At 62.1% G+C, this 22,556-nt stretch overlaps 2 protein-coding genes and 2 long non-coding RNA genes across 9 annotated transcripts in view; 2 read left to right on the top strand and 2 right to left on the bottom strand.

The window, feature by feature from the left end:
• On the top strand, positions 1,899–4,873 carry LOC102158901. Its single transcript, XR_299958.3, has 2 exons — positions 1,899–3,168; positions 3,601–4,873. It is a non-coding gene; the product is annotated as an uncharacterized LOC102158901 (long non-coding RNA).
• Positions 6,856–8,463, bottom strand: LOC110262028. Its single transcript, XR_002346508.1, has 2 exons — positions 8,250–8,463; positions 6,856–7,083 (listed from the first exon to the last, which is right to left on the bottom strand). It is a non-coding gene; the product is annotated as an uncharacterized LOC110262028 (long non-coding RNA).
• Positions 8,600–20,364, top strand: DGKQ (diacylglycerol kinase theta). Of its 3 annotated transcripts, none has more exons than XM_021100838.1 (23): positions 8,600–8,999; positions 10,854–10,933; positions 11,657–11,756; positions 12,177–12,262; positions 12,351–12,476; positions 12,829–12,982; positions 13,066–13,137; positions 13,234–13,334; positions 13,437–13,672; positions 13,763–13,853; positions 13,953–14,007; positions 14,136–14,197; positions 14,517–14,667; positions 15,042–15,080; positions 15,652–15,767; positions 17,082–17,233; positions 17,409–17,557; positions 17,677–17,855; positions 18,149–18,249; positions 18,355–18,501; positions 18,593–18,704; positions 18,781–18,933; positions 19,138–20,364. In XM_021100838.1, the coding sequence occupies exons 1-23, from the start codon at positions 8,726–8,728 to the stop codon at positions 19,237–19,239; spliced, it is 2,838 nt and encodes a 945-aa protein (XP_020956497.1). In that variant the 5' UTR covers positions 8,600–8,725; the 3' UTR covers positions 19,240–20,364. The 3 variants fall into 3 exon arrangements, with proteins under 3 accessions (XP_020956497.1, XP_020956498.1, XP_020956499.1); XM_021100840.1 differs by having other exon boundaries at positions 8,986–9,088; XM_021100839.1 differs by lacking the exon at positions 17,082–17,233 and having other exon boundaries at positions 8,605–8,999; positions 17,428–17,557; positions 19,138–20,362.
• The window catches only part of TMEM175 (transmembrane protein 175), an 18,282-nt gene continuing 15,440 nt past the window's right edge, over positions 19,715–22,556 (bottom strand). For 3 of the 4 annotated variants that reach the window (XM_021100844.1, XM_021100842.1, XM_021100843.1), the window contains exon 11: positions 20,682–21,354. In XM_021100844.1, coding sequence (XP_020956503.1) covers positions 20,682–21,354 — 673 coding nt within the window. Of the gene's footprint in view, positions 21,355–22,556 lie in introns of all 4 variants that reach the window. The other variant, XM_021100841.1, reaches the window with a different exon arrangement.

Genomic DNA, 22,556 nt, shown 5'->3' with positions numbered 1-22,556 from the left:
CCTTAGACTGAAGAGAGAGAAGCTGATCATCTTCTAAAAATGATGGGTGGAGTTCCCGGTGTGGCGCAGTGGTTAACAAATCTGACTAGGAACCATGAGGTTGCGGGTTCAGTCCCTGGCCTTGCTTGGTGGGTTAAGGATCTGGCATTGCCATGGCTGTGGTGTAGGCCAGTGGCTACAGCTCCAATTGGACCCTTAGCTTGGGAACCTCCATATGCCACAGGTGCCACCCTAAAAAGACAAAAGAAAAAAAAAAAGTGATGGGTGACATCCAGCCGTGGAATGAAGACATGCTGTGTAGCCAGAGGAAAAGTACAGAGACAGGAGCCCAGCTGTGTTCTTGCGAGATGTTGAAACCAAAGCCAGAGCAAAACCGTCAGAGCAGCCAGAGGGGAAAGGACCTGTTACCCTCAGAGCATGAAATAGCAAGAAAGACCACTGACGTTCCAGCAGAAGCAGCTGGAACAGCCGACGAGGAAAGAACCGCAGGCGGACCTTGGCAGCCGAGACATCTCAACCCAGCAAAAGGTATACTTTGAAAACGGAGGTCAAAAAAAGACGATTCAGAGAGACTGGCTCTGGGAGTGTGTGTCCCCACTGACCCTCCTTAATGGAAAGGTCAGCTGTGTCCTTTCCGAACCATGATCCCACGGCCCAGAGGAGCAGGACTGATGGAACACAGCAGAAGGGTCTGTTGTCTATAATCTAATGGAGAGTGACACAGAACGCGACAATAAAAATGTCTTGTGGGGCTTGAAATATACCCAGAGTCTAAAACGCAGGAGAAGGAGTTCCCGTCGTGGCTCGGTGGAAACAAAGCTGACTGGCATTCATGAGGACATAGGTTCGATCCCTGGTCTCACTCAGTGGGTTAAGGATCTGGCGTTGCCGTGAGCTGTGGTGTAGGTGGCAGACTTGGTTCGGATCTGGCACTGCTGTGGCCATAGTGCAGGCCAGCAGGTGCAGCTCCAACTTGACCCTTAGCTTGAGAACTTCCATATGCCCCTGGTGCGGGCCTGAGAAGACAAAAACAACCACCACCGCCACCACCATAAAACGCAGGAGACGCCCACAGGAGTTCGAGGGGAACAGAGTGTGTGCCGGGCTGGCCCGGCCACACCCACAGCCTATTAGCGTGAGCTTACACGGCAAAGGGACTTTGCAGCTTTGATTAAGTTCAGAGTCTTGAGATAGGGCGATTATCCCGGATTACCTGAAGGGGCCCTGAGTGTCATCACAATATCCTCGTAAGCGGGAGGCAGAGGGAGATTTGACACGAAAGAGGCCACGTGGTGACTTCAGAAGAGAGAAATTGATCTGGAGACAGTTCTGGGTTTGTTTGTTTGTTTTAAATTTTTTTTGGTCTTTTGTCATTTTAGGGCCGCACCCGCAGCGTATGGAGGTTCCCAGGCTAGGGGTCAAATCAGAGCTACCGCTGCCAGCCTACACCACAGCCACCAGACCCGAGCCACATCTGCGACCTACACCACAGCTCATGGCAACGCCGGATCCTTAACCCACTGAGTGAGGCCAGGGACAGAACCCACAACCTCATGGTTCCTAGTCAGATTTGTTTCTGCTGTGCCTAGACAGGTACGCCTGAAGATTGTTCAAAAATTTGTACTGAGGGCTTGTTTTAATCGGCTGTGGTTAGACAGATGGACACAGATCCAAGGAGCAAGAGGCAGGACTGCATGGGGAGGTGGAGAAGGGAAGGAGCATATATACATATGCCTTGTCTTTTTGCCTTTTCTAGGGCCGCTCCCGTGGCATATGGAGGTTCCCAGGCTAGGGGTCTAATTGGAGCTGTAGCCACCAGCCTATGCCAGAGCCACAGCAACATGGGATCCGAGCCGCGTCTGTGACCTACACCACAGTTCATCACAACGCCGGATCTTTAACCCACTGAACAAGGCCAGGGACCGAACCTGCAACCTCATGGTTCCTAGTCGGATTCATTAACCACTGTGCCACGACAGGAACTCCAGTGATGGGTCTTTATTGCAGAGGCCGGACTCATCCCCTGTAATGTAGGAAAGGGCAAAGGGAATGGCTGTAAAGTTGGTGTGAGGGGTGGGCTAGCCAAGGGCCTTGAATTAAAAGAGATTGAGGCCTGGGACAAGATAGAGACCCATGCAGGGGTCCACTTTCTGGGCTGGAATTGGGAACGGGATGCTTGAGGAGGCCAGTATGTCTCCGGGGACTGGCCCTCTGGGAGCCCTCACGGATCGTGCCTTGAAAAGTGACATGTGTGTCTGAAAGTCCAAAGGGAATGAGCAGGTCCTGGCCAGGCCCCACATCCTGGCCTTAGTGCATGTGGAGACAGGTGATTAAAAGGTGTAGTCGGGGTGTCTGTGGAATAAGAGATTCCCAGAGTTCTTCACTCCAAAGGGAGGAATTTTTTGGTGATGGCTGGCCAGTGTATGATCCACGTGAAAATGGGCCGCTTGTTCAAGGCACCCACTGCTAAGACAGCTGCGTGGAGTTGGGCCCTGTGTGTGGACCTCTGGGTCTGACCGTTGTCGGGGCTGAGGGGCAGGAAGCCTCAGCACTGCACTGACCCCAGTGCTGCTTGCACAGTCCACGAAGTCCTACCGCTATTGCTCGGGCGGACCCAAGGGGTTCCCCGGGTGGCCAAGGGTCTGGGGGAAGAGTGTGCGGCCACCAGAAGCCAACAAGGACTAAAAGATGTCAGCCCGGTGTGTCAGGTGGATCTCCTTGTGAGAAAGGCTGGCTGCGGGGGGCTGAGGGAAGCTTGGAGAGGAGGCAAGCGTGTCCCTTGGGCTGGTGGCAACTGCAGCCGAGAGGCTAGGGCAGGGCACAGATTGAGCAAAATGCTTTGGTAGTTGGTTGGGTTGAGTCCATAATTTCAGCAGTCTTAGCATTTGGGTGTGGGGGCCCTAATGGTGGGGCCAGAGCTGCAGGGCTGTGGATTCCGACCACGAGGGACCCTTGACTTTCCCAGGTTAAAGAACACAGGATTGGGCTGCATTTTCTCTCCTCCGTGCCCTTAGAGTGGTTTTTTCCTTTTCTCCTGCCTCATTTATTTTTCTGTTGGGCTTTTTGTCTCTGGATCCGGCTGGCGAGAGGACCAGGGGCTCTGCTGGCCAGACCATCCGTCTTTCTGCCCTTTTTCGTCTCTGAAATCTGGCCCGTGTCTCTAAGCAGGTGAGAATGGTCCCCTCCCTCCCCCATCTGTCTGACTCTGTTGGCTACATTTGCTTATTTTCTGTGTCCTTGGGGCTCAGGCCTTTGGGGCCCCTTCCAAGGCTGAGCCTCCCCCAGTGAACTGGCCCAGAGTCCACACCCCAGCCAGCCCCTCAGTCCAGTCTCAGCATCCAGGGCGGGGTGCTGGACAGCCAGGGGCTGCCCCCAGAGTGCAGGCCTGCCCAAGCCCCTCCATTGGTCCGGCCCCATGTCACTCCAGTACCGAAGCTGCCCCCGCCGCTCCTTCCTGCAAAACCCCCAGGAAAGGCTCTGGGCCCTGTTCTCTTGGTTCCTGCTTCTACCTGGAACCCAAACCTGTGCTGCGGCCATGGGCCTGCCTCCGTGGTGGCCCCTTCTCTTCAAAGGCAGTTTGTCTCAATTCTTCCTTCAAAGGCAGTTTGTCTCGGTCCTGTCACCTCACCGTGTCTGATGAAAACAAATCCTGGGCACAAACTTTCGAACAAAGATGCAATGCTGCTGCCTTTGATGAGGAAGGAAGGGGCCAGGTGCCCAGGAACGCCGGGAATGCGGCTCTAGCAGCTGGAGGGACCGTGGTCCTGCCCACACCCTGAACACACCCAGGGGCTCCTGCTGGCCGAGACTGGGGCTGTGATGCCAGAGCAGTGGGGACAGCGGGGCCCAGGGCAAAGACGGACAGAGGCACTGCAGGGACTCAGTGGCCTGTGTTCTCAGTGGGCCTCACTCATGTGCTCACAAGTTTTGATAAAACCTGCTGAATGAAGACAAAGTGACCACAGGGGCTCCCACACGGTCGGGTCCCCCGCCACACTTCCCCTCTTGCTGGTGGGGCGCCGGGGGGGCACTTTTGGGGTCTGGCCAAGGGGAAGTTTGGTCGTGGGAACACTGGTTGGGGGTCACTGGGGTACACGTGTGTCCCTCCCAGTTGCTAGCTTAGCGACCTTCACAAAGGACACGCTGGTGCAGAAAACGGCTTCCAGGAACCCTGAAGCAATTAACCCGGAGGAAGGAGTGAGTCACCCGACTTTTGGAAAATGGTTAAACAGCCGCTGATGTAGCAGGAAATGCTGACATCAACAAGAGAATGCAGGCCTACCAGCCAATGTGACGAGGACACAACGTAAGAAGTTTGGACAGATCAGGAGGGTATTTCAGATTGGTTGTGGCACAAGAAAACTGTGCCACCCTGAAACCTCCCAGCTCATATGTGAAGAAACATGACAAGGTTCTCTGCCGTTGTGATAATGGCCTTGACTTTTTTTTTCCTTTGGCCACACCTGAAGCATGCAGACCTTCTTGGGCCAGGGGCGGAACCCGCATCACAGCAGTGACAATGCTGAGTTCTTAACCACCTGCACCCCAAGGGAACTCCTTTTTTCGTGAGTGTCATTTTTTTTTATATATATATTTTATTTTCCCACTGTACAGCAAGTGGATCAAATTATCCTTACATGTCTTTTTTTTTTTTTTTTTTTTTTGGTTGCACTCACAGCATATGGAAATTCCCAGGCCAGGTATCAAATCAAATCTGAGCCACAGCTGAGCCCTATGCCATACTTGTGGCAACGCCAGATCCTTAACCCACTGTACCACAGCGGGAACTCCTCCTTTGCCAATGTCTTAATGTTTAATTTGTTGTGATGTTTTTCTCTCCTTCAGAATAAAGGTGCTCCCAATTTTATCGAAATAATTGTTCACTGTTTCTTAAAGAGAGCCCCATCCACTTCAGGCCGCCCCACACCTGAGCGGGCCCAGTCTCACCCTTACCTGGTCATGTATCAGCCGAGTGGACACGACCACTGCCACACAGGCTGGCAGCTGGGAGGCGCCCGTGGGAAAGGCAGACAGCCGTCTTCTCAGACAAGGGTGTCTTCACAGCTCAAGGATTTAAAGGCCCTCCCCAGAAGGGAAATACAGCCCACGCTCCAAGAGCCCCCACTGAGCTGGCGCTGGGCTGCTGGTGTGAAGGGGCAGACACAGTCTGCCCGATATTCGCAGAGCCTGCCTTTGCACCCTCGGGGTCCCCTTGGTGTCCCCCGCTTTCCTGCTCCAGCTCATCCGGGGGCAAGTCCTCTTCCACCTGTTTGGTGCCACATTTTTGCCTTTGGGGCTCAGTGGGTGACTTGCTGCTTCAGGGCCCCCAGCCCAGGGCTCCTTCCGCCCGGAGCTCTGAGTGCAGGAGCCTGGGATGCCCGACGGAGCCGACTGGGTGCTGGGCGAGCTTTGTCCAGGCCGAGTGATGGTGCTGCTGCCTGGGCCTGGGCTCCTGAGTCAGCCACGTCTGTTCAATAAGCCCCCTTCAAACGGAAGCGCACAGGGAACCAGGCTGACCGCTGGTGAAGTGGGGTGACCCGGGCTGGCGGGGAGCAGCCCTGAGTTTCAGGCTGGCTGGTCAGGGAGTCCAAGGCCGAGGGGACTTTACAGAGTGTGACAAAGAATACTGATAAGTGCCTGTACCCGACAAAAAACCACCCCCAGAATATATAGAGAACAGTTTCAAATCAACAAGACAGAGACAGTCAATAGAAAAGGGACCAGACGTAGCCTCACTTGAAGAGCTGCAGACGGCAGAAGGACCCGGGATGCTGGGCTCCCTCCTGGGCTGCCGCCGCAGCAAAAGCCGAAGCCACCCAAATACCTCTGCGCCCCACCGGAAAGGCTGAGCTTGTGAAACTGAAAGTCTCCCGCGTTGCCCGTGGAAGTGCCAACTTTTATTTCTCTGCGCACTTTTGGAAGGCTGTTTGAGCCAGGAGCAAATGAAGCAAATGCTAAGCAGACATGTGGACCTGGGCACACGTGGTGTCCAAACACCTGGACAGGAATATTCCCAAGCATTTTTCAGAACAGCCCGAGTCTGGTACCAGCACCCAAGCCCACTGCCCTAGAAGGGACACTCGGCAGCACACAGGGGGCCAGATACTCACATGCCCCCTCAGCGGAATTCAAGACAAAACCTTGGGTGAAAGAAGCCAGTCCCAATTAAGGCAGAAGCAGCCATTTCCCGGCCTTCCAGGCAGCCCCGAAGCATCTGTGGGCACCTCACTTTGCCTGGGTTCCTGCCACAAAGCACCACCAGCTAGGTGGCTTAAACTGCATTGACTCTCCCACTGATGAATATGCCAAAACTCTACCCCCTTGTGATGGTCTTTGGAAGCGGGCCTTTGGGGGCAATTAGGGTTGGACGAGGTCATGGGGTTGGGACTCCCACAACCACCATGGGCCAGAAGGTGGCATCTGCAGGACAGGGCTGTGTCCTCAGGAGAACCCACATGCTGGCACCCTGAACTCAGACTGCAGCATCTAGAACCAACAGAAACGAGCATCTGCTGGGCCTGTCCAGAATTTCGATGTGCATCCCAAGCAGAGGTTTAGTGTTAAGTGTCTTCTAGAAGCTGCTAGTTATTTTGGAAGGTATTCTAAGAAGTTCAGGGAGTTCCCATTGTGGCTCAGCAGGTTATGAACCCAACTAGTATCTATGAGGACTGAGGTTCGATCTCTAGCCTCACTCAGTGGCTTAAGGATGGGGCGTTGCTGTGAGCTAGGTTGTAGGTCGAAGACTCAGCTTGGATCTGGCATTGCTGTGACTCCGATTTGGCCCCTAAGCCTGAGAACTTCACATGCCATGAATGACAGACAAAAACAACAAAAACGGGTCATGGGATGGTGCGATGAAGTATCTTTGCCATTTTAGTGAATACGAAACACAGTGAAAGTCTGCAGTAAAGGTCAGATGTGGAGTTTCCTTTCCAAGATGTTTTTCCCACAGTCCATTTTCTTGCAAATGGAGAAAGATAAAGCCTGAGGTTTCCTTAGAGGCAGTTACTACAGTGTGAATGGAGAGGCGTGGTCTGCAATAGAGACCTCGGGGTCAGGACTCTCCTGGAGCCACGAGGCAGGCTGGGGGGAGAGGAGGCTGGCAGTGAGTTCCGGCCCCAGGAGGTAGGACCATCCTGGAAGCCCCAGGGAGGGTGCCTGGCCTCGCCGCAGGACTCTGCCTCAGGGCTTTGGACTCCGTCCCCCGTGTGGATGCTTGTCCTCCTGCAGCTCGTCCTGGCTCCTTCCATCCACACTGGGCACCAAGTGGCATTTCTGGGCTTATTTTTCAGCTTGTTGCTGTTTGTCTGCCCCTGGTGCATAGCTGGTGCTCAAACAGGATTGGGGGCTGACTCTGTGTCCCCCTTCCTTGCTCCAGGCTTTGCTCTTGTCTTCAGCCAGGTCCCTAGCAGCCCCTCCCAGCAGACCTAGCACACGTGTAGGCATTTCCTCACTACTCCCTCCCCACACCAATCTCCCCCGGTTTTCTCCTCTTCCAGGCCCTGCAGCCCCTGTTCACCCCGCAGGGTGGATGCGAGCTCCAGGGAAGCCTACAAAGAGCCTGGGGATGCCCCTCGAACCACGAAGCCGGCCACGCAGCGCACTACAAGCCACCGTGAGGCCCGCAGGCGCAGGGGCTCTGGAGCTATGGCAGGCGATGGGGCAGGGTGACCTGCGTGGACACGCCCGGGAGACAACGCGGGGCGGGGGGGGTTCAGGGGCTGGGATTCCCTGGGAGTGCGGTGGGGGCGGATCTTTCACAGAGGGAGAGGCCTGGGGGAGGGTCGCGTGAGGTCGGCCAGGAAGGATGCCAGTCCCTCCGGCTTCCGGCTTCCGAGGAAGAGATGATGGGAGGGGGCTCCTCCTGCAAGGAACGATCCTCCAACAAGCCGGGCAGCCCCAGGCCATTGCTGGCCCAGAGCCCCGTCAGGACAGGGACCTGGCGCCTGAGGGTGCTCGCGGCCAGGCAGCGTCCAAAGACTCTGCAGACGGAGCCGCTTACACGCGGCTGGGGGGAGCACGCGGGGAGCCAGGCCGTCCAGCCCCAGAACTATCTCAGTCGCCCGCCTCCGCCCAAGGACGCCCAGAGTGGAGCCCAGGCTGGCTCCTCTCCGGACCTCACCCTAGGACGCCCACCCTGAGACCCTAGCCCCTTCCCCGCTCCTCTGACTCCAGACCGGGGCCCCCTGAGGGCAGAGCCGGTCTTCCAGACTCCACTCTGGGGACCTGGGGCAGTGCTGCACGCTCACCAGGTCGCCCCGCGCAGCCTCGAACCAAGGGCGTGATCCCGGTGCCGCGTGGGAGGCGTCCGTCTGCGCAGGCGCGGGCCAGGTCACCGCAGGTGCAAACATCTCGCGTCGCTGTCTGGAGGCCGTGTGCCAGGAACCGGGTCCCGGCTACCGGCCCGCCTCTTCTGGCCACCGGGCTCGGATCTCCGCTGGGTCCCGGCTCCGCAGGCTGGCCCCGCCCACCCCCCGCCCCACTCCGCAGGTCCCACCCCCTTGGCCTCGCCCCGGCCTGCAGGCCCTAACCCCGCCCGCGGCCCCACCCCTGGCCGGCCCCGCCCCTGGCCCCGCCCCCAGACCGCGCGCCTGCGCAGTGGCGGCGGGCGCAGTCGGAAGCCCGGCGCGGACGGCCGGGGACCACTGGGGACGCTGGCCCGTTTTGCACGCAGCGCGACCCCCGCACTCGTCCCCCGCCGGGGCTCGGGCCGCCCTGGCCGGGAATGGCGGCGGCGGCCGAGCCCGGAGCCCGCGCCTGGCTTGGCGGCGGCTCCCCTCTCCTGGGCAGTCCGACCTCCAGTCCGGAGCTGGGCGCCGGAAGCCGCTCGCGATCGGGGCCGGGGTCCGGGCCAGGGTCGGGGCCGGAGCGGGCGGGCGCCAGGCCCCCAGGCCCCGCCGCGCTGGGTCACATCTTCAGGAAGGTGACGCTCACCAAGCCCACCTTCTGCCACCTCTGCTCCGATTTCATCTGGGGGCTGGCCGGCATCCTGTGTGACGGTGAGCGCCCGCGACCCCACCGCTGACCTCTGACCTCTGGACTTCCAGCAATGGCCTCCCCAGGACAGGGCCCCTTGCCCCCCGGGCAGGTGTGTGCCAGGCCCAGACCTCCCCGTGGAGGTGATGAGGACCGGTTCCTCCGGGGTTCTGGGGGGCCGTCGAGTGGCTGCTGCCGCTTCCCCACGATGGCGGAAAGAACTGCTCCCTGGGCTTCTTCATGTGGGTTGGGATCCAGCCGGGGAAGGGCAGGTGCAGGGACTGGGGCTTGAGGCCAGCCAGCCCTGAGCAGGTGCAAGGGACAATAGCGTGTCCAGGCCCTGGGCCACTGGCTCCCGGGGTCTGGTGCTGGCTCTTCTCCCCTGAGTGCACGCTGCCGAGTGCTGGCGCTGCCCAGCTCAGACTCTCAGAGAGCCGGGCCGGGCCTGCCACCCTGAGTGTGACGTGCCCCTGCCACCCTGAGTGTGACGTGCCCCGACAGCTCCCACCCAGCCGCCAAGCCAGCCTGGCTGGGCAAGGAGGCCCTCCCTCCTCTGGCTCCTGGGCAGTTGACATGCGTGCTTCCAGGGCTGGCTCTTCTAGCCCTGCTCCTCTCTGCGGGGGATGGGGCAAGGTGTCCCTGCCCTGCTTGCAGAGACAGGCCTTTGGCTCTGGGGACAGAGGGACCACTCAGCCCAGGGTTGGCAGAGGAGGATTGGCTGGGTCTGGGTAGAGGAGGCTGGGCCCCTTTCACAGGATGCCTTCTGCCTGGGGAAGTGGCAGGCTCCCCTCAAGAGTAGGATATGACCTGCAGGTGGGCGCTGGGTCTGAGGGGCGAGGAAGCTTGTAGGAGGGAAAGGGGTGATGTGGAGACCTTCCCTGCGTGCTGTGCCGACTTTCTCCCCAACTCTGGAGGATGAGCTGGTGACCTCAGCAGGCAGAGGGCCTGACAAGGCTGTGGGAGGAAGAGCCCCCTCCCTTTCCAGGGAGCACCCAGGATATATGGTGGGGAGCAAGGCCTATCTCTGGGGGCCAGAGGAGGAAGCCGGGTGCCGTGTGCCCGCAGCTGCTGCCGTCCATGGCGGCAGAGCCAGTCCGAGTGGCTGGAGGGGAGCTGACAGGGACTGTGTACCCTTCTCCAGGCCTCCTCCGTATGGGTACGGATGCCCCCTTGCTGCCCCGCCTTCGGAGCCTCTGGGCCGGGGGCAGGTGCCACCCTCACTGGGCCGGCTGCCCTGCTTGCCTGGTGGGTGCGCTCCTGGTCTGTCACAGACTGGCTCTGGGCTGGGCAGGCCCCTTGTGTGTGGGATGGAGATTCGGGTGTGTGCATTTGTGAAGAGTGAGGGAGTGTGTCTCCGGAGAATCCGGTCTGGGGGGTAGGTAGAGATACGGGAGCTGGCCAACTGCCTGCCCGCCTACCCCTCACAGCGACTGCAAAGAGCTGGGCCTGTGCGCGTGTCAGGGGAGGGGTGGTGGGGCGGGGACAGGGGCCACTCTCAGGACACCAGAACACACCATCGTCCAGGATGGCAGCGCCCCCAGGGGCTCTTGGGGGTGGGCCAGGGGAGCAGGCTGCCACTGTGCCCTCTCTCTAGCCCTGAGACCAGGGTTAGGGTTAGGATAAAGAGGTGAATCCCACATACAATGGGATGGGCCTGGGGGCCCTTCAGTGAGTCACCACAGGCACGAAGCGCTCCCAGCAGGTCTGGGAGAGTGGGCCCACCGAGATGGCTCTCTCCCCTGTCATCGAATGCTGCCCGCCCCCCACCATGGCCCTCGGAGGCCCCACTGTCTGCAGCCTCCCTTCCGTGTGCCAAGCCTGGGGTCTCTTGATTCCTGGGCAGGACCGGGCTAACTCACGGGCTCTCATTCCCATAGCCTGCAACTTCATGTCCCATGAGAAGTGCCTGAAGCACGTGAGGACGCCCTGCGCCAGCGTGGCGCCCAGCCTTGTCCACGTGCGTATAGAGCGTGGGCGACTCATCTGTGGGTGCAGGTGCAGAGGGTTGAGGAAGGCCGGCTCTGTGGCAGGGGCTGGGCTGGCAGGGGCGGGGCAGGCAGGAGCTGGGCTGGGAGTCAGGACGGTGGGTTGGATGGGGTGGCCGTGGAGTACTCGCTTGAGCTGGTCTGGGTCCTTGAGTGCAGAGTGCGCCTCTGCCTCTGCGCCCCTCCCAGCAGAGCAGCTGGGCCTCACTTCCCCGTGGTTCTGACCCTGTCTTCTCCCGGGGTCCCGGTACCAGCACTGCCCCTGCTGCCTGTTGGTGGGCCTCCCTCCACCTGTACTTCATCCACGTGGCGCCACATGTATCACAAAGGGGAACAGGCCTGGGGTCAGCCCCACGCAACCTTGGCCGTATCGGGCCTGGGCAGGACCAGCTGGGGCCTGAGCTGCAGAAGGGGCCATCTGAGATCACGGCCTGGGACAGCCTTGAGTTGGCCTTGCACGGGGAATGGGGAGGTCCATGTGCTGGCCAGTCCCCAGCAGAACCCCTTGGGAGCGTGGAGGGGCTTTGAGGCACTACATGGTATTAATAGCGCTCGAGAGGACTTAGGGGTGTATAGCGGCCAGGCAGGTGGCCAGGGCTGGGACAGAGAGGAGGTGGGGCTTGGGGACCGGGCATCCAGGGGTGAGGGTGCTAGGCCATGGGCCCCAGGCTAAGGCAGCGCTCTGCTCCTTCCAGGTCCCGGTGGCCCACTGCTTCGGGCCCCGGGGGCTCTACAAGCGCAAGTTTTGCGGGGTGTGCCGAAAGGGCCTGGAGGCGCCTGGGCTTCGCTGTGAAGGTACTACCAGGAGCCTGCCTGGTCCTCTGGGGTCTGAGCCCTGCCCCACTCCCCACCCCCCCGCGCCCAACAGGGACCAGGTCTTTGCTGCCCAGGGTGGCCCAGCCCTCCCTGCGATCTGGGGTGGGGGCAGGAGAATTTGTGGATTCTAGAGGCACAGCAGGGAGGCAGGTTCCCCGGATGGCGGGTTCAGAGGCTGGTGTTGAGGTGGGCCAGTCTGGCGGAGATGTGGAAATGCTGGTTCCCACCCCGCTGAGGGGTGGGGGGCTGCTCCTGCCCCGCATGTTGGGCCCAAAATGGTTAAAGAAAGGGTGGCCAAGGGAGGGGAGGGCCCCGGGTGGTACAGAGAGGCCTGCGACAAGGGGTCTGGCAGGGTCCGGGTGGGGCGGCGAGAGGCCCCTAACCCTGCCCGCCCCCCAGTGTGTGAGCTGCACGTTCACCTCGACTGTGTGCCCTTCGCCTGCAGCGACTGCCGCCAGTGCCACCGGGACGGGTACCGGGACCACGTGAGTTTGCCGGCCCGGCCGCCTGGGCCAGGTGGGAGGGCAGTGGAGGGGCGGGGCCGGCCGAGCCCGCTGACCGCCCTCTCCGCAGGACTTGCATCTCCACCACTGGCGGGAGGGGAACCTGCCCTCGGGCGCACGCTGCGAGGTCTGCCGGAAGACCTGCGGTTCATCCGACGTGCTGGCCGGCTTGCGCTGCGAGTGGTGCGGCGTCCAGGTGGGGCGGGGCCGGAGGGGGGCGGTGTCCAGGTGGGGCAGGGCAGAGGCGGGGGTCGAGGCTGGCTGCGAGGCCCATGGGCACAGCAGGGTGAGAGGGTCCTGGGGAAACTTGGGGGCACCTCTCCTCTATCCGAGCTCGTTTGCATCGCGTTCTTTTCCGGCTTTTGGGTGGGGTTCGGTTGTACAGCGGAGAATCAGGACGGGGTGAGGGGGGTTGTAGGGCCACCCGCTGTGCACACTCAGCGTGGGAGACTGGGCGGTCACTCACCGCTGGCTTGGACCCAGGCCCTCTTCTGCTCAAGGGCCCCAGGCTCGAGCCCCTGCTCCTCCTTTCCCCACCCTGGCCCCAGGCCCACTCCGTCTGCTCTACGGCTCTCGCCCCTGAGTGCACTTTCGGGCGCCTGCGCACCATGGTCCTGCCCCCAGCGTGCGTGCGCCTACTATCCCGCAACTTCAGCAAGATGCACTGCTTTCGTATCTCGGAGAGTGCGACCCCGGAGCCGGGTGAGCGCGGGCAGCAGGGAGCGGGTCCCTGTGGTGGGTGGCTGGGCTTCGATAGATTGAGTCCAGCTCTGATGGTCCCACAGGTGAGGGAGAAGACAGCGTGGACGCGAGCGCCCCCGCCGGCCCAGGGAGAGAGTTGGTGGTGCCAGAGTCCAGTAAGTGCCCCTTAGCTGGGCCCAGTACCCCCTCCCATCCCCTTACCCCATCCTGTCCCCCACTCCACGGATCTGCACCCCCTTCCCTGTGGCCAGGCAAGCAGACCCTGAAGATATTTGATGGCAACGACTCCGTGCTGCGAAACCATTCTCGTGCCATCACTGTCCCCCGACAGGCCAGGAACCAGGAGGTGCTGGTAAGAGGGGGCGCACGCAGCTTCGCAGGCCTGTTCCTGGGGGGCCGCAGGGACCCAGCGTGACCTGGCTCCTGGCGCGTCCGCTCGCTCCCCTCTCTGCAGGAGGCCGCGCTGCGGGCCTATTACATCACGGAGGATCCTCAGCACTTCCAGCTGCAGGCACTCCCCCAGCCTGCACAGGCTGGCGACCTCGGGGCCCTAGGGAGGTTCTGGAGTGGCGGGACGGTGGAAGAGGAGGGCAGCAGAGGCCCAGGGGCCCGAGATGGTGCTGAGGCCTGGATCATTCGTGCTCGGCCCCGCACCCAGGAGGTTCTGAAGATCTACCCTGCCTGGCTCAAGTGAGACCCAGGCCCAGCAGGATCCGCGGCGGGAGGGGTGGGCGTGGGGGCCGACCATCGGAGCCCGGCACCTGAGCTTGTCCCCTGCAGGGTGGGCGTGGCCTACGTGTCCATCCGCGTGACCCCCCAGAGCACTGCCCGGACCGTGGTGCAGGAGGTTCTTCCGCTGCTTGGCTGCCAGGTGTGTGCTGGACCCACCCTGCCTGGTGTGGCGGCCCTAGGTGGGTCCTTGGGAGTGGGGGGCTTGTCCAGGCCTCACACGGAGAACTTCACCCCACAGGACGAGGGGCCCGAGAGCTTCCAGCTGGTGGAGGCGCTCATGGGCAGCCGGCAAGGTGAGTGGGCCGCCTGCAGCCAATGCGCTCATCAGCTCTGCCCCAGGGGCCCTGTGGCCCCAGGACATCTGTTTTTGGAGGTGGCCACAGTGCCTGGTGCTAACGGCTGGTGTCTCTCCACCCCACAGTCCAGCGCACGGTGCTGGCGGCTGAAGAGCCCTTGCTTGACCGGCTTCATGATATCCGGCAGGTCAGTGGATGTGGGCACTGGCCCCTGGGGAGCTGCTGGCCTTTGGCCATGGCCTCTACCTCGTAGAGAGAGGGTCTGCCCTTAGGACACCACGTCCATCCTGGTGGGCAGCTGAGCATCTTGGCCAGCAGTGCCCATTCCCTGAGGGGAGGTGGGGAGGCCTTGTTCCAACGAAGGAAGCCTGTACGGCCTTCCACTCCTCTTCCGTCTTGGTGGGGTCCAGCCTGGGGAGTCTCCCCTTCGGCTCCTATGGACAGGGAGGGTGGAGGGGCCTGGAGCCCCTCCCTTTAGTGCTCTGTTCAGTGTCGCCTCCGCACAGACGTCCCTGCGGCAGATGGGCCAGACGAGGTTCTACGTGGCTGAGAACAGAGCGGTGGCCCCACGTGTCTCTCTCTTCGTGGGTGGTCTGCCTCCTGGCCTGTCCCTCCAGGAGTACAGCAGTCTGCTGGACGAGGCTGTGGCCAGCAAAGGTGCGGCTGCCTGGGCTGGTCTGGCACTCTGGGCCACAGGGGTGGGGCGGGGGTGCGGTGCCAAGGTGGGCTCCTGCTCCCGCACTTCCCCCGGTCGCTGTTGAGCCTGTGCTGAGCGGGTTCCTGCCAGCGGGTCTCTCTTCTCACTCTGGGGCCCAGACCCCATCACCTCCTCTGAAGGGTTTCTGAGCCTCCTGCTCTGGACCCTGGGGGGGTGACCTGTGCCTGGAGGTGGGGACACTTCGTGGGGGAGGTCCTCTGTTGGGTGGTGTGAACACAGGGCAGGGAGGCTGGCCTGGGAGGCTGGACGGGGCTGCCTGGGGTCTGAGGCCCGGGGTGGGTCCCGTGAGGCCGACCGCAGCTCCTCTTTGCAGCTGGCCTGGTGTCTGTCAGCCACGTCTACTCCACGCAAGGTGAGCCACTCCCGAGCGAGGGTCAGGTTTGGCCAGGGTTGCTCCCTGGAGCAGCCCTGCCCTCTCACTTCTGCCAGGCACAACACTTGTGTTTCATTTTCTGGCTCACGGCTGTGATGCTCTTGCTAAAACATGACTGCGGTGCCTGTTCTGCCCGCGGGTTCACCTCTTTGGTCGGGGGAAGCTTCAAATCTACCCAGTGGGGGGACGGTCCTGTGAGGCCCATCCCTCTGTGAGTTACCAGCGTCCTCATGCCTCTCTTGGATGCTGGGGGTCTCGGCGGGGGGGCGGGGAGGGGGGAGAACAGGGTGCAGATCTGCCCCCCTGCCTCCTGGTGGCCTTGCTCACGTCCACCCAGCATGTTTTGTTTCTAAGCCCAGCTGTCCTTGACGGCTCTCTGGGGGGGCAGGGGTCACACACCATGGAGATGCCTTGGGATGGGCTAACCTGAAATGGGCCAAAGCCAGAACTGGGGCCACCTGGCCCCAGATGGAGGTGAGGCCTGCGGTCCAGACACTGTGGAGGTGGGGCCTCAGGACAGGCACCTGAGCTCATGGCCCACCTGCCGCAGGTGCGGTGGTGCTGGATGTGGCCTGCTTTGCGGAGGCCGAGCGGCTGTACATGCTGGTCAGGGACACGTCTGTGCACGGCCGGCTGCTGACCGCCCTGGTGCTCCCGGATGTGCTGGTGAGTGGTGCTGGGATGGGGCCTGTGGGCGCGGCCTCCACGGCTATTTTGTTGAATGCGGGGCAGTCAGAGCAAAGTCCACATGTGTGTGCGCAGCCAGTTCACACCGAGGGAGGGGCCCGAGCTCCAACGGCGAGAGGCCTGCCTGCCGGCTGACTGGCCCTGCAGTGGCCGCCTCCTAAGGGCTGGGTGTACTTGTGGCTTGTGTGTGGCCCTCCTCTCCCTGCCCAGGAGGTCTCTGGATTCCTGCTCCCGCCCCCCCCGGGCCTCCTCTGGCCAGTAGATGATGCTTCCTGGTTTTGGAGGCTGTCCTAAAGTCCCAGCAGCGCCCCATGCCCTTTGTGCCCTGGTAGTAGCCTCTGGTCCTCTGCCCTGCTGGCCCCAAGGACCCCCCCCACCACCACCACCAAGGGATCTATGACCCAGGCCCCAGTTCAGGCCAAGCAGAATTAGAGCAGAATGAGTTCAGGGTCTGTGGCTGGATGGGCAGGTCTTTAGATCATCAGATGAGGATGTGGCCACGGCAGGTCAGGGTCCCCTCTGCTGGCCCCGTGGGCAGACAGGTGGGTAACGCCAACACCCACTTTCTCTCTTCTGGCAGCCGCCTGCCCTGGGGTGAGTGGGTAAGTGGTGGCCGCAGGCAGCTCTGCCCAGTGGGTGACACGTCACCCCAAGTGTGTCCTTGGCCTTGAGCCATGGCTGAGCCCATGTGCTGCCACTGCCCACTGCGTCTACGCCTGTTTGTCTCCTGTCACCTAGCAATTCCCATCGTGGGGAACCCCGTCCCATGTCCTCACCCTTGTGGGGACACCTGCTCTCTGCCCTCTCTCGGGCACAGTTCCTGCAGTCATGCGTGGGAGGGGGCTTGGTCACCCTGTGGTCGAGGGGAGACATGGGGCCGTCTTGCGAGCTGGGTTGCTCCCGGCTGCTGTGGGTGGGCCCTGGGAGCAGTGGCTCTGAGAAGGGCAGGTGGGGTCACACATTGGCTTCCAGCCTGGTCTCGTGGGCTGTGGGGACCAGGCAGTGGGTGTGGTCTGAGGACACCTGTCATGGTGGGTGCAGTGTGGCCTGTGTGCTCGGGGCTCCAGGCTGGCTCTGGCACCTTCCCTGCTCTGTGGGCCAGTGGGAGGCACCCGAGCGGTCAGTGGGGAGGTGGCGTGGCCATGTGGGGTCCTATGTGTGCTAGCCCCAGGCTGGCTTGGGCCGGGTGGGCTTAGGGTCAGGGCAGCCATTGCCCGGGCAGCGTGGCAGGGGGAGGCTATGCCTCTGAGGGGCAGCCTGGGGAGCCCACCCTGATGCAGCCCCATCTGTCAGCACACAAAGTTGCCCCCAGACTGCCGCCCCCTCCTCGTGTTTGTGAACCCCAAAAGTGGAGGCCTCAAGGGCCGGGACCTGCTCTGCAGTTTCCGGAAGCTGCTCAACCCTCACCAGGTCTTTGAGCTGACCAACGGGGGGCCTCTGCCCGGGTGAGTCTGGGACCCTGCTGCCCGAAGGAGTGTGAATGCACCCCGCCCCCCGAGGTTGTCCTGGGCTGGGGAGGAGCTACAGACCCACTCTGCCCCCAGGGTGGCTTCCCATCCCTGCTTGTTCATGACTGTGGCCATGGCTGGTGGTGGGACGCTTCTGTCTCCCTGCTGCCAGGTTCCACGTGTTCTCCCAGGTGCCCTGCTTCCGGGTGCTGGTGTGTGGTGGGGACGGCACCGTGGGCTGGGTGCTCGCCGCCCTGGAAGAGATGCGACACCGGCTGGCCTGCCCAGAGCCTGCTGTGGCCATTTTGCCCCTGGGCACAGGTGAAGCCAGCGAGCTGTGGGGTGGGGCCTCGGGTTCCTTCTCTCCCTGCCCCATCCTGGTGGGGCCTGGGCCTGGTGGCAGGTGTGGAGAGTCAGCATGCGTCCTGCCCGTGTCCCAGGGAATGACCTTGGCCGGGTCCTCCGCTGGGGGGCGGGCTACAGTGGAGAGGACCCGTTCTCCGTGCTGGTGTCTGTGGACGAGGCTGATGCTGTGCTCATGGACCGCTGGACCATCCTGCTGGATGCTCACGAGACTGGCAGTGGGGAGGATGGTGTGGCAGACGCAGAGCCCCCCAAGGTACTGGTTTTCCCGGGGGAGGGTGTGGCACCCTGTTGGTGACCCTGCCACACCTGTCTGGGCATTCGTTCTCGTGCCAGCCACACCTTGGCGTAGGCACCAGTGCTGCCCCTTCTGGATAGGGAAGTGGAGGCACAGTGGTGACTTGTTGGCACCACGTGCTGCTGGCTCCTGAGTACTGATCAGTCTCCAGACAGAAGTGGCTCTGGACGAGGAGGCTGGACCCACCGGGGGGAGGCGGAGCGCCTGGTGGGGGCCGACCGGGGCCACGGGAGGACGTGTCTGCTTGTCAGGTTGTGCAGATGAGTAACTACTGTGGGATTGGCATCGACGCAGAGCTAAGCCTGGACTTCCACCAGGCGCGGGAGGAAGAGCCCGGCAAGTTCACGAGCAGGTGCCAGAGGGCCCAGGGTGGGAGCGTCCTTCCTGGGGCTGGCAGTGACTGGGGGGCGGGGATGGGGCCCGCCTTGTGACAGCAGACGCCCCCCCCCACCCTCAGGTTCCACAACAAGGGCGTGTACGTGCGGGTCGGACTGCAGAAGATCAGCCACTCCCGCAGCCTGCACAGGGAGATCCGGCTGCAGGTGGAGCGGCGGGAGGTGGAGCTGCCCAGCATCGAGGGGCTCATCTTCATCAACATCCCCAGGTGCCGGTGGGCGCGGCTCCCGCGGGCGCTGGCCCTGCCGGCCTCCTCTCCAGCCTGCGCGCTTACCTGTGTGCCCTCCCTCCCGGTGCAGCTGGGGCTCGGGGGCCGACCTGTGGGGCTCCGACAGTGACTCAAGGTTTGAGAAGCCGCGCATGGACGACGGGCTGCTGGAGGTGGTGGGGGTGACAGGTGTCATGCACATGGTGAGTGAGGGGCCAGGAGCGGGGGTGGGGGTGGCGCTGCCGCCCACTAAGCAAGGTTCGCCCTCTCCCTCACCAGGGCCAGGTCCAGGGTGGGCTGCGCTCTGGCATCCGCATCGCCCAGGGAGCCTACTTCCGTGTCACCCTCCTCAAGGCCACACCCGTGCAGGTGGATGGCGAGCCCTGGGTCCAGGCTCCCGGGCACATGATCATCTCGGCCGCAGGCCCGAAAGTATGTCAAGCTTGGGGTCAGCAGTGAGGTGGGCTGGTGCTGGTGGGCTTTGGCTGTGCAGAGTGGCTGTCCTGCTGCCACTGGTTCTTCCTGACTCTGGGAGGTCACAGGGCCTTCTGTGAATCGGGCTGCGTGTCCTCGGGCCCCGGGGCCAGGCGACCTGCAGTGCTGTGCAGCCCTCAGACCTCGCCTGTGCTGGGACAGGTACACATGCTCAGGAAGGCCAAGCAGAAACCCAAGAAGTCCGGGACACCCAAGGATGTGCGGGCAGAGGGGACACCCGCCCCCGAGGGAGACTCCAAATAGAGGCAGCCCTGCAGCAACGCCTGGGACAGATGACTTGGCCCCAGCCCTGACCTCAGGCCTTCCCCACATGTCCTCACGCCTGTGTCGCACAGAGATGGCTGGGTGGGCACTGGGCTCCTGGGGGCCCAGGCCACTGTGTCCTTTCATCACCTCTGAGCCCTGTGAGCTGGGAAGTGCTGGACCTCATCTCATACCCCTTAGGTGGTACCCCCGGATGCCTCCGCAGGGCAGGCGGCCCTCTGGGCCCTGGCTGTGCCCAGATACGGACAGGGCACCCTAGCCATTAGCTCTTCGAACCTCACCTCATCGCCAGGGTGCAGGGGGGAGTCTGGCTGGGCTGGGTCCTGAGCTGGGATGTGGCCCTGGAGAGAGGAGGGCCCGGAGGAAGCCAGGTGGGCCGAGCCACCCTCCTGGAGACGAGCTCTGTGCCTAGGAGGCAGCAGGGGCAGGCCCGGCCGAGCCCGGAGGCTGAGAGGAGTGTGAACAGGGAGCAGCTTTAATGACCAAGGTCGACACAGTGCTTTGCTCCTACCTGCCACGTCAATGCCCGGTTCTGTCTGCTTGGCAGATGGGACCTGTGTGGTCCCAGTGCTTGTCCACGTGGAAACTCAGGTCATGGAATGAAGCCATGGCTGCCAGGGCCCCTACACCAAGCTCCCGAACCCAGCTGGCCCAGACCGTGGAGGGAACTGACCCCCATTGAGCAAGCTGCTGGGAATCCCCCGAGGCCTGGAAGAGGGTCCATGAGCCCACCCCTCCCCTGACCATGCTGGTCCTCTGCCACCCTGGGTGGTGGCTTGGCCCTGACACTTGGCCTCAGACATGGCCCGGCCAGCTTGTGCCCCAAATGCCCAGACCCGTGCATCTTAACAGCACCCACCCCCAGTGTCCGACTCACACCCCTTGTGCCCATCCGCAGGGTGGAGCCAGCGCGCGTCTGCTCTGTGGCCCGTTGGTTGACAGGAACTGTCCGTGAATAGGGTCTGGGAGGACGTGGCCTCGAGCTAAGCGAGGCTGCGCTCAGAGGGGCTGCAAGGGCGCCCTCCCTCCCTCCTGTGCAACTTCCCACTGCGTGAGGATGGCCGTGATTGCCATCTGGGACAAATACAGTCTGGGCACCCTGTCCCCTTGCTGGCGCCTGTGTCTTCGCCTGAGGCATGTTGCAGGGACGGGAGCCCCAGGGGAGGGATTGCTGCCGGTTGACCTGGGGCCATGTCACACCTGCCCAGGGCTCCCGGCTGGACCCCAGCCACCCCTGGGCCTCATCTTAGCTTGATGGAGGCAGCGGGGTGGAGGACAGACACGGGCACATGCAACACAACTGAAGCTCCCAGGAGGCTTTCTCTGCAAAAGCGGAAACACGCTGAGGGCTCTGGGGTCGAACATGAGGTCTCACAAGAGGAGTTGAGAGCCAACCTTGGGCTGGGGGCCAGGGCCTGGCACTAGCAGGGCGCAGGGAGGAGCGGGGCCCGCGCATCGTCCATGGCCCTGGGTGCCGGCTGGGTGCGTCCTGGCCGGGTGAGGCCCCGCAGGGCACGCAGGGCGGCCAGCGCCAGGCGCACCAAGAGCCGCAGCAGCAGGAAGGCGAAGGGCACGGCGATCTGCATGATGTGGAAGATGGCTGTGCTGAACCTGCTCAGGATGCAGGTGGAGGCGAAGGCCAGCAGGCTGGCGCAGGGGTACAGCGCGAGCTTGGCGAACATGAACGCGTGCTCCCGGCCCCCAAACCGGGCCGAGGGCTGCAGCGTCTCCCCCTCCTGCAGCAGCGCGGTGGTCCAGATGGCAAACTGGAAGATGCTGGCGAAGAAGATGATGGCGCAGCTAACTCGCACGCTCTCCAGCTCTCTGGGGGACTGCTTCTCGAAGGCCGAGGTCTGCTGGTAGGCCAGGGGCAGGCCGCCCACGAAGGCCAGCGACAGCGTGTTGAGAAGCCCCATGGGCCGCGTGACCTTGCGGATGTGCAGGAAGAGTGAGTGGTGGGCGAACCAGAGCAGGCCCACCGTGACGAAGGAGCCGAAGTAGGCCAGGAATTGCGGCCCGGACGTGCCCAGCGCTGCCACCAGGCTGCCACCGAACTTCGCCTTCACCTCCTTGGGGTCGGGGACGTTGTCCTCGCTGAGGAGTGGGACACAGGCATTTGCAGCAGCCTTGCTGCCCCCCCGTCCCCCCCTGGGAGCCCCACCCCCACGCTCGGACATCAGGTGCACTGAGCTCTCCTGGTCTGTGTCCACATCCCACAGCGCCATCCAGCAAGTTCAAATTCAAAAGCATCCTGTGGTTTCCTGGCTGCCACAGCTGGATGCTTGGGCGGTCTGCCCACTGCCCACCCAGGCAGCAGGCTCCAGACCTGAGGGGCTGCCTCTGAGGGGACGAGCTCCGGGGCCGACTTTACTGTCAGGGTGACTCTAAGGCACCTCCGGCCCAGGCGCTCCCCTCAAGGAGGCTACGGGGCTGCTGCCCTCCCGCTGCACGGCCACGGCACAGCTCCGAGCGGTGCCGCGCACGCTGGCAGGGGCAGAGACAAGAGCCTGGGGAGCTTCCTGGGGATCCCCACTTGGATCCCTGGCCTGCAGCCCCTCCTTGCTGCCACCCATGGCCCTGGCTGCAGGGCAGAAGCAAAAGCAGATCATTCTAGAACCTTAGGTCTAGGCCTCGGCGACTGGTACTAATGGACAAGTGCTCCCAACTTTTAGAAATTCAGAAATTACAGGAGAAAAAAACCCTTAGGAGAAATTAAGAAGATTAAGACTTTTTTTTTTGTCTTTTGTCTTCTTAGGGCTGCACCTGCAGCATATGGAGGTTCCCAGGTTAGGGGTCAAATCGGAGCTGTAGCTGCCGGCCTACACCACTGCCACAGCAATGCCAGATCCTTAACTAAGCAAGACCAAAAACTGAACCCGCATCCTCAGGGACACTAGTTGGGTTCATTAACCACGGAGCCGCTGAAACTCCAGAAAGATTAACACTTGAGACGATCAGACGTGAGCACGAAATCAGAGCATTTTGGCAAAATAAGAATGTACGGGAGTTCCCACTGTGGCTCGGCAGAAACAAACCCGACTAGTATGCATGAGAATGCAGGTTTGATCCCTGGCCTTGCTCAGTGGGTTAAGGATCCAGCGTTGCTGTGAGCTGTGGTGCAGGTCACAGATGCAGCTCAGATCTGGCATTGCTGCGGCTGTGACGTAGGCTAGCAGCTGTAGCTCCAATTGGACCCCTAGCCTGGGAACCTCCATATGCTGCGGGTACTGCCCTAAAAAAAACAAACAAAACAAAACAAAAAAGTACAGAAACATAACCAAGGAGTAAAAGGCTTT

The sequence above is a fragment of the Sus scrofa genome, chromosome 8 (genome assembly GCF_000003025.6).
Source record: "Sus scrofa isolate TJ Tabasco breed Duroc chromosome 8, Sscrofa11.1, whole genome shotgun sequence".
Classification (NCBI taxonomy): Eukaryota; Metazoa; Chordata; class Mammalia; order Artiodactyla; family Suidae; genus Sus; species Sus scrofa.
Note: the sequence above shows the minus strand (reverse complement) of the source record. Positions and strands in the feature narration are given on the sequence as shown.

Coding starts and splice junctions, on each gene's coding strand:
- DGKQ (XM_021100838.1), top strand. CDS start 8,726: ATGGCGGCGGCGGCCGAGCCCGGAGCCCGCGCCTGGCTTGGCGGCGGC. Junction 11,757..12,176: donor GCCTGGGCTTCGCTGTGAAG/GTACTACCAGGA, acceptor CCCGCCCCCCAG/TGTGTGAGCTGCACGTTCAC. Junction 18,502..18,592: donor ATCTTCATCAACATCCCCAG/GTGCCGGTGGGC, acceptor CTCCCGGTGCAG/CTGGGGCTCGGGGGCCGACC.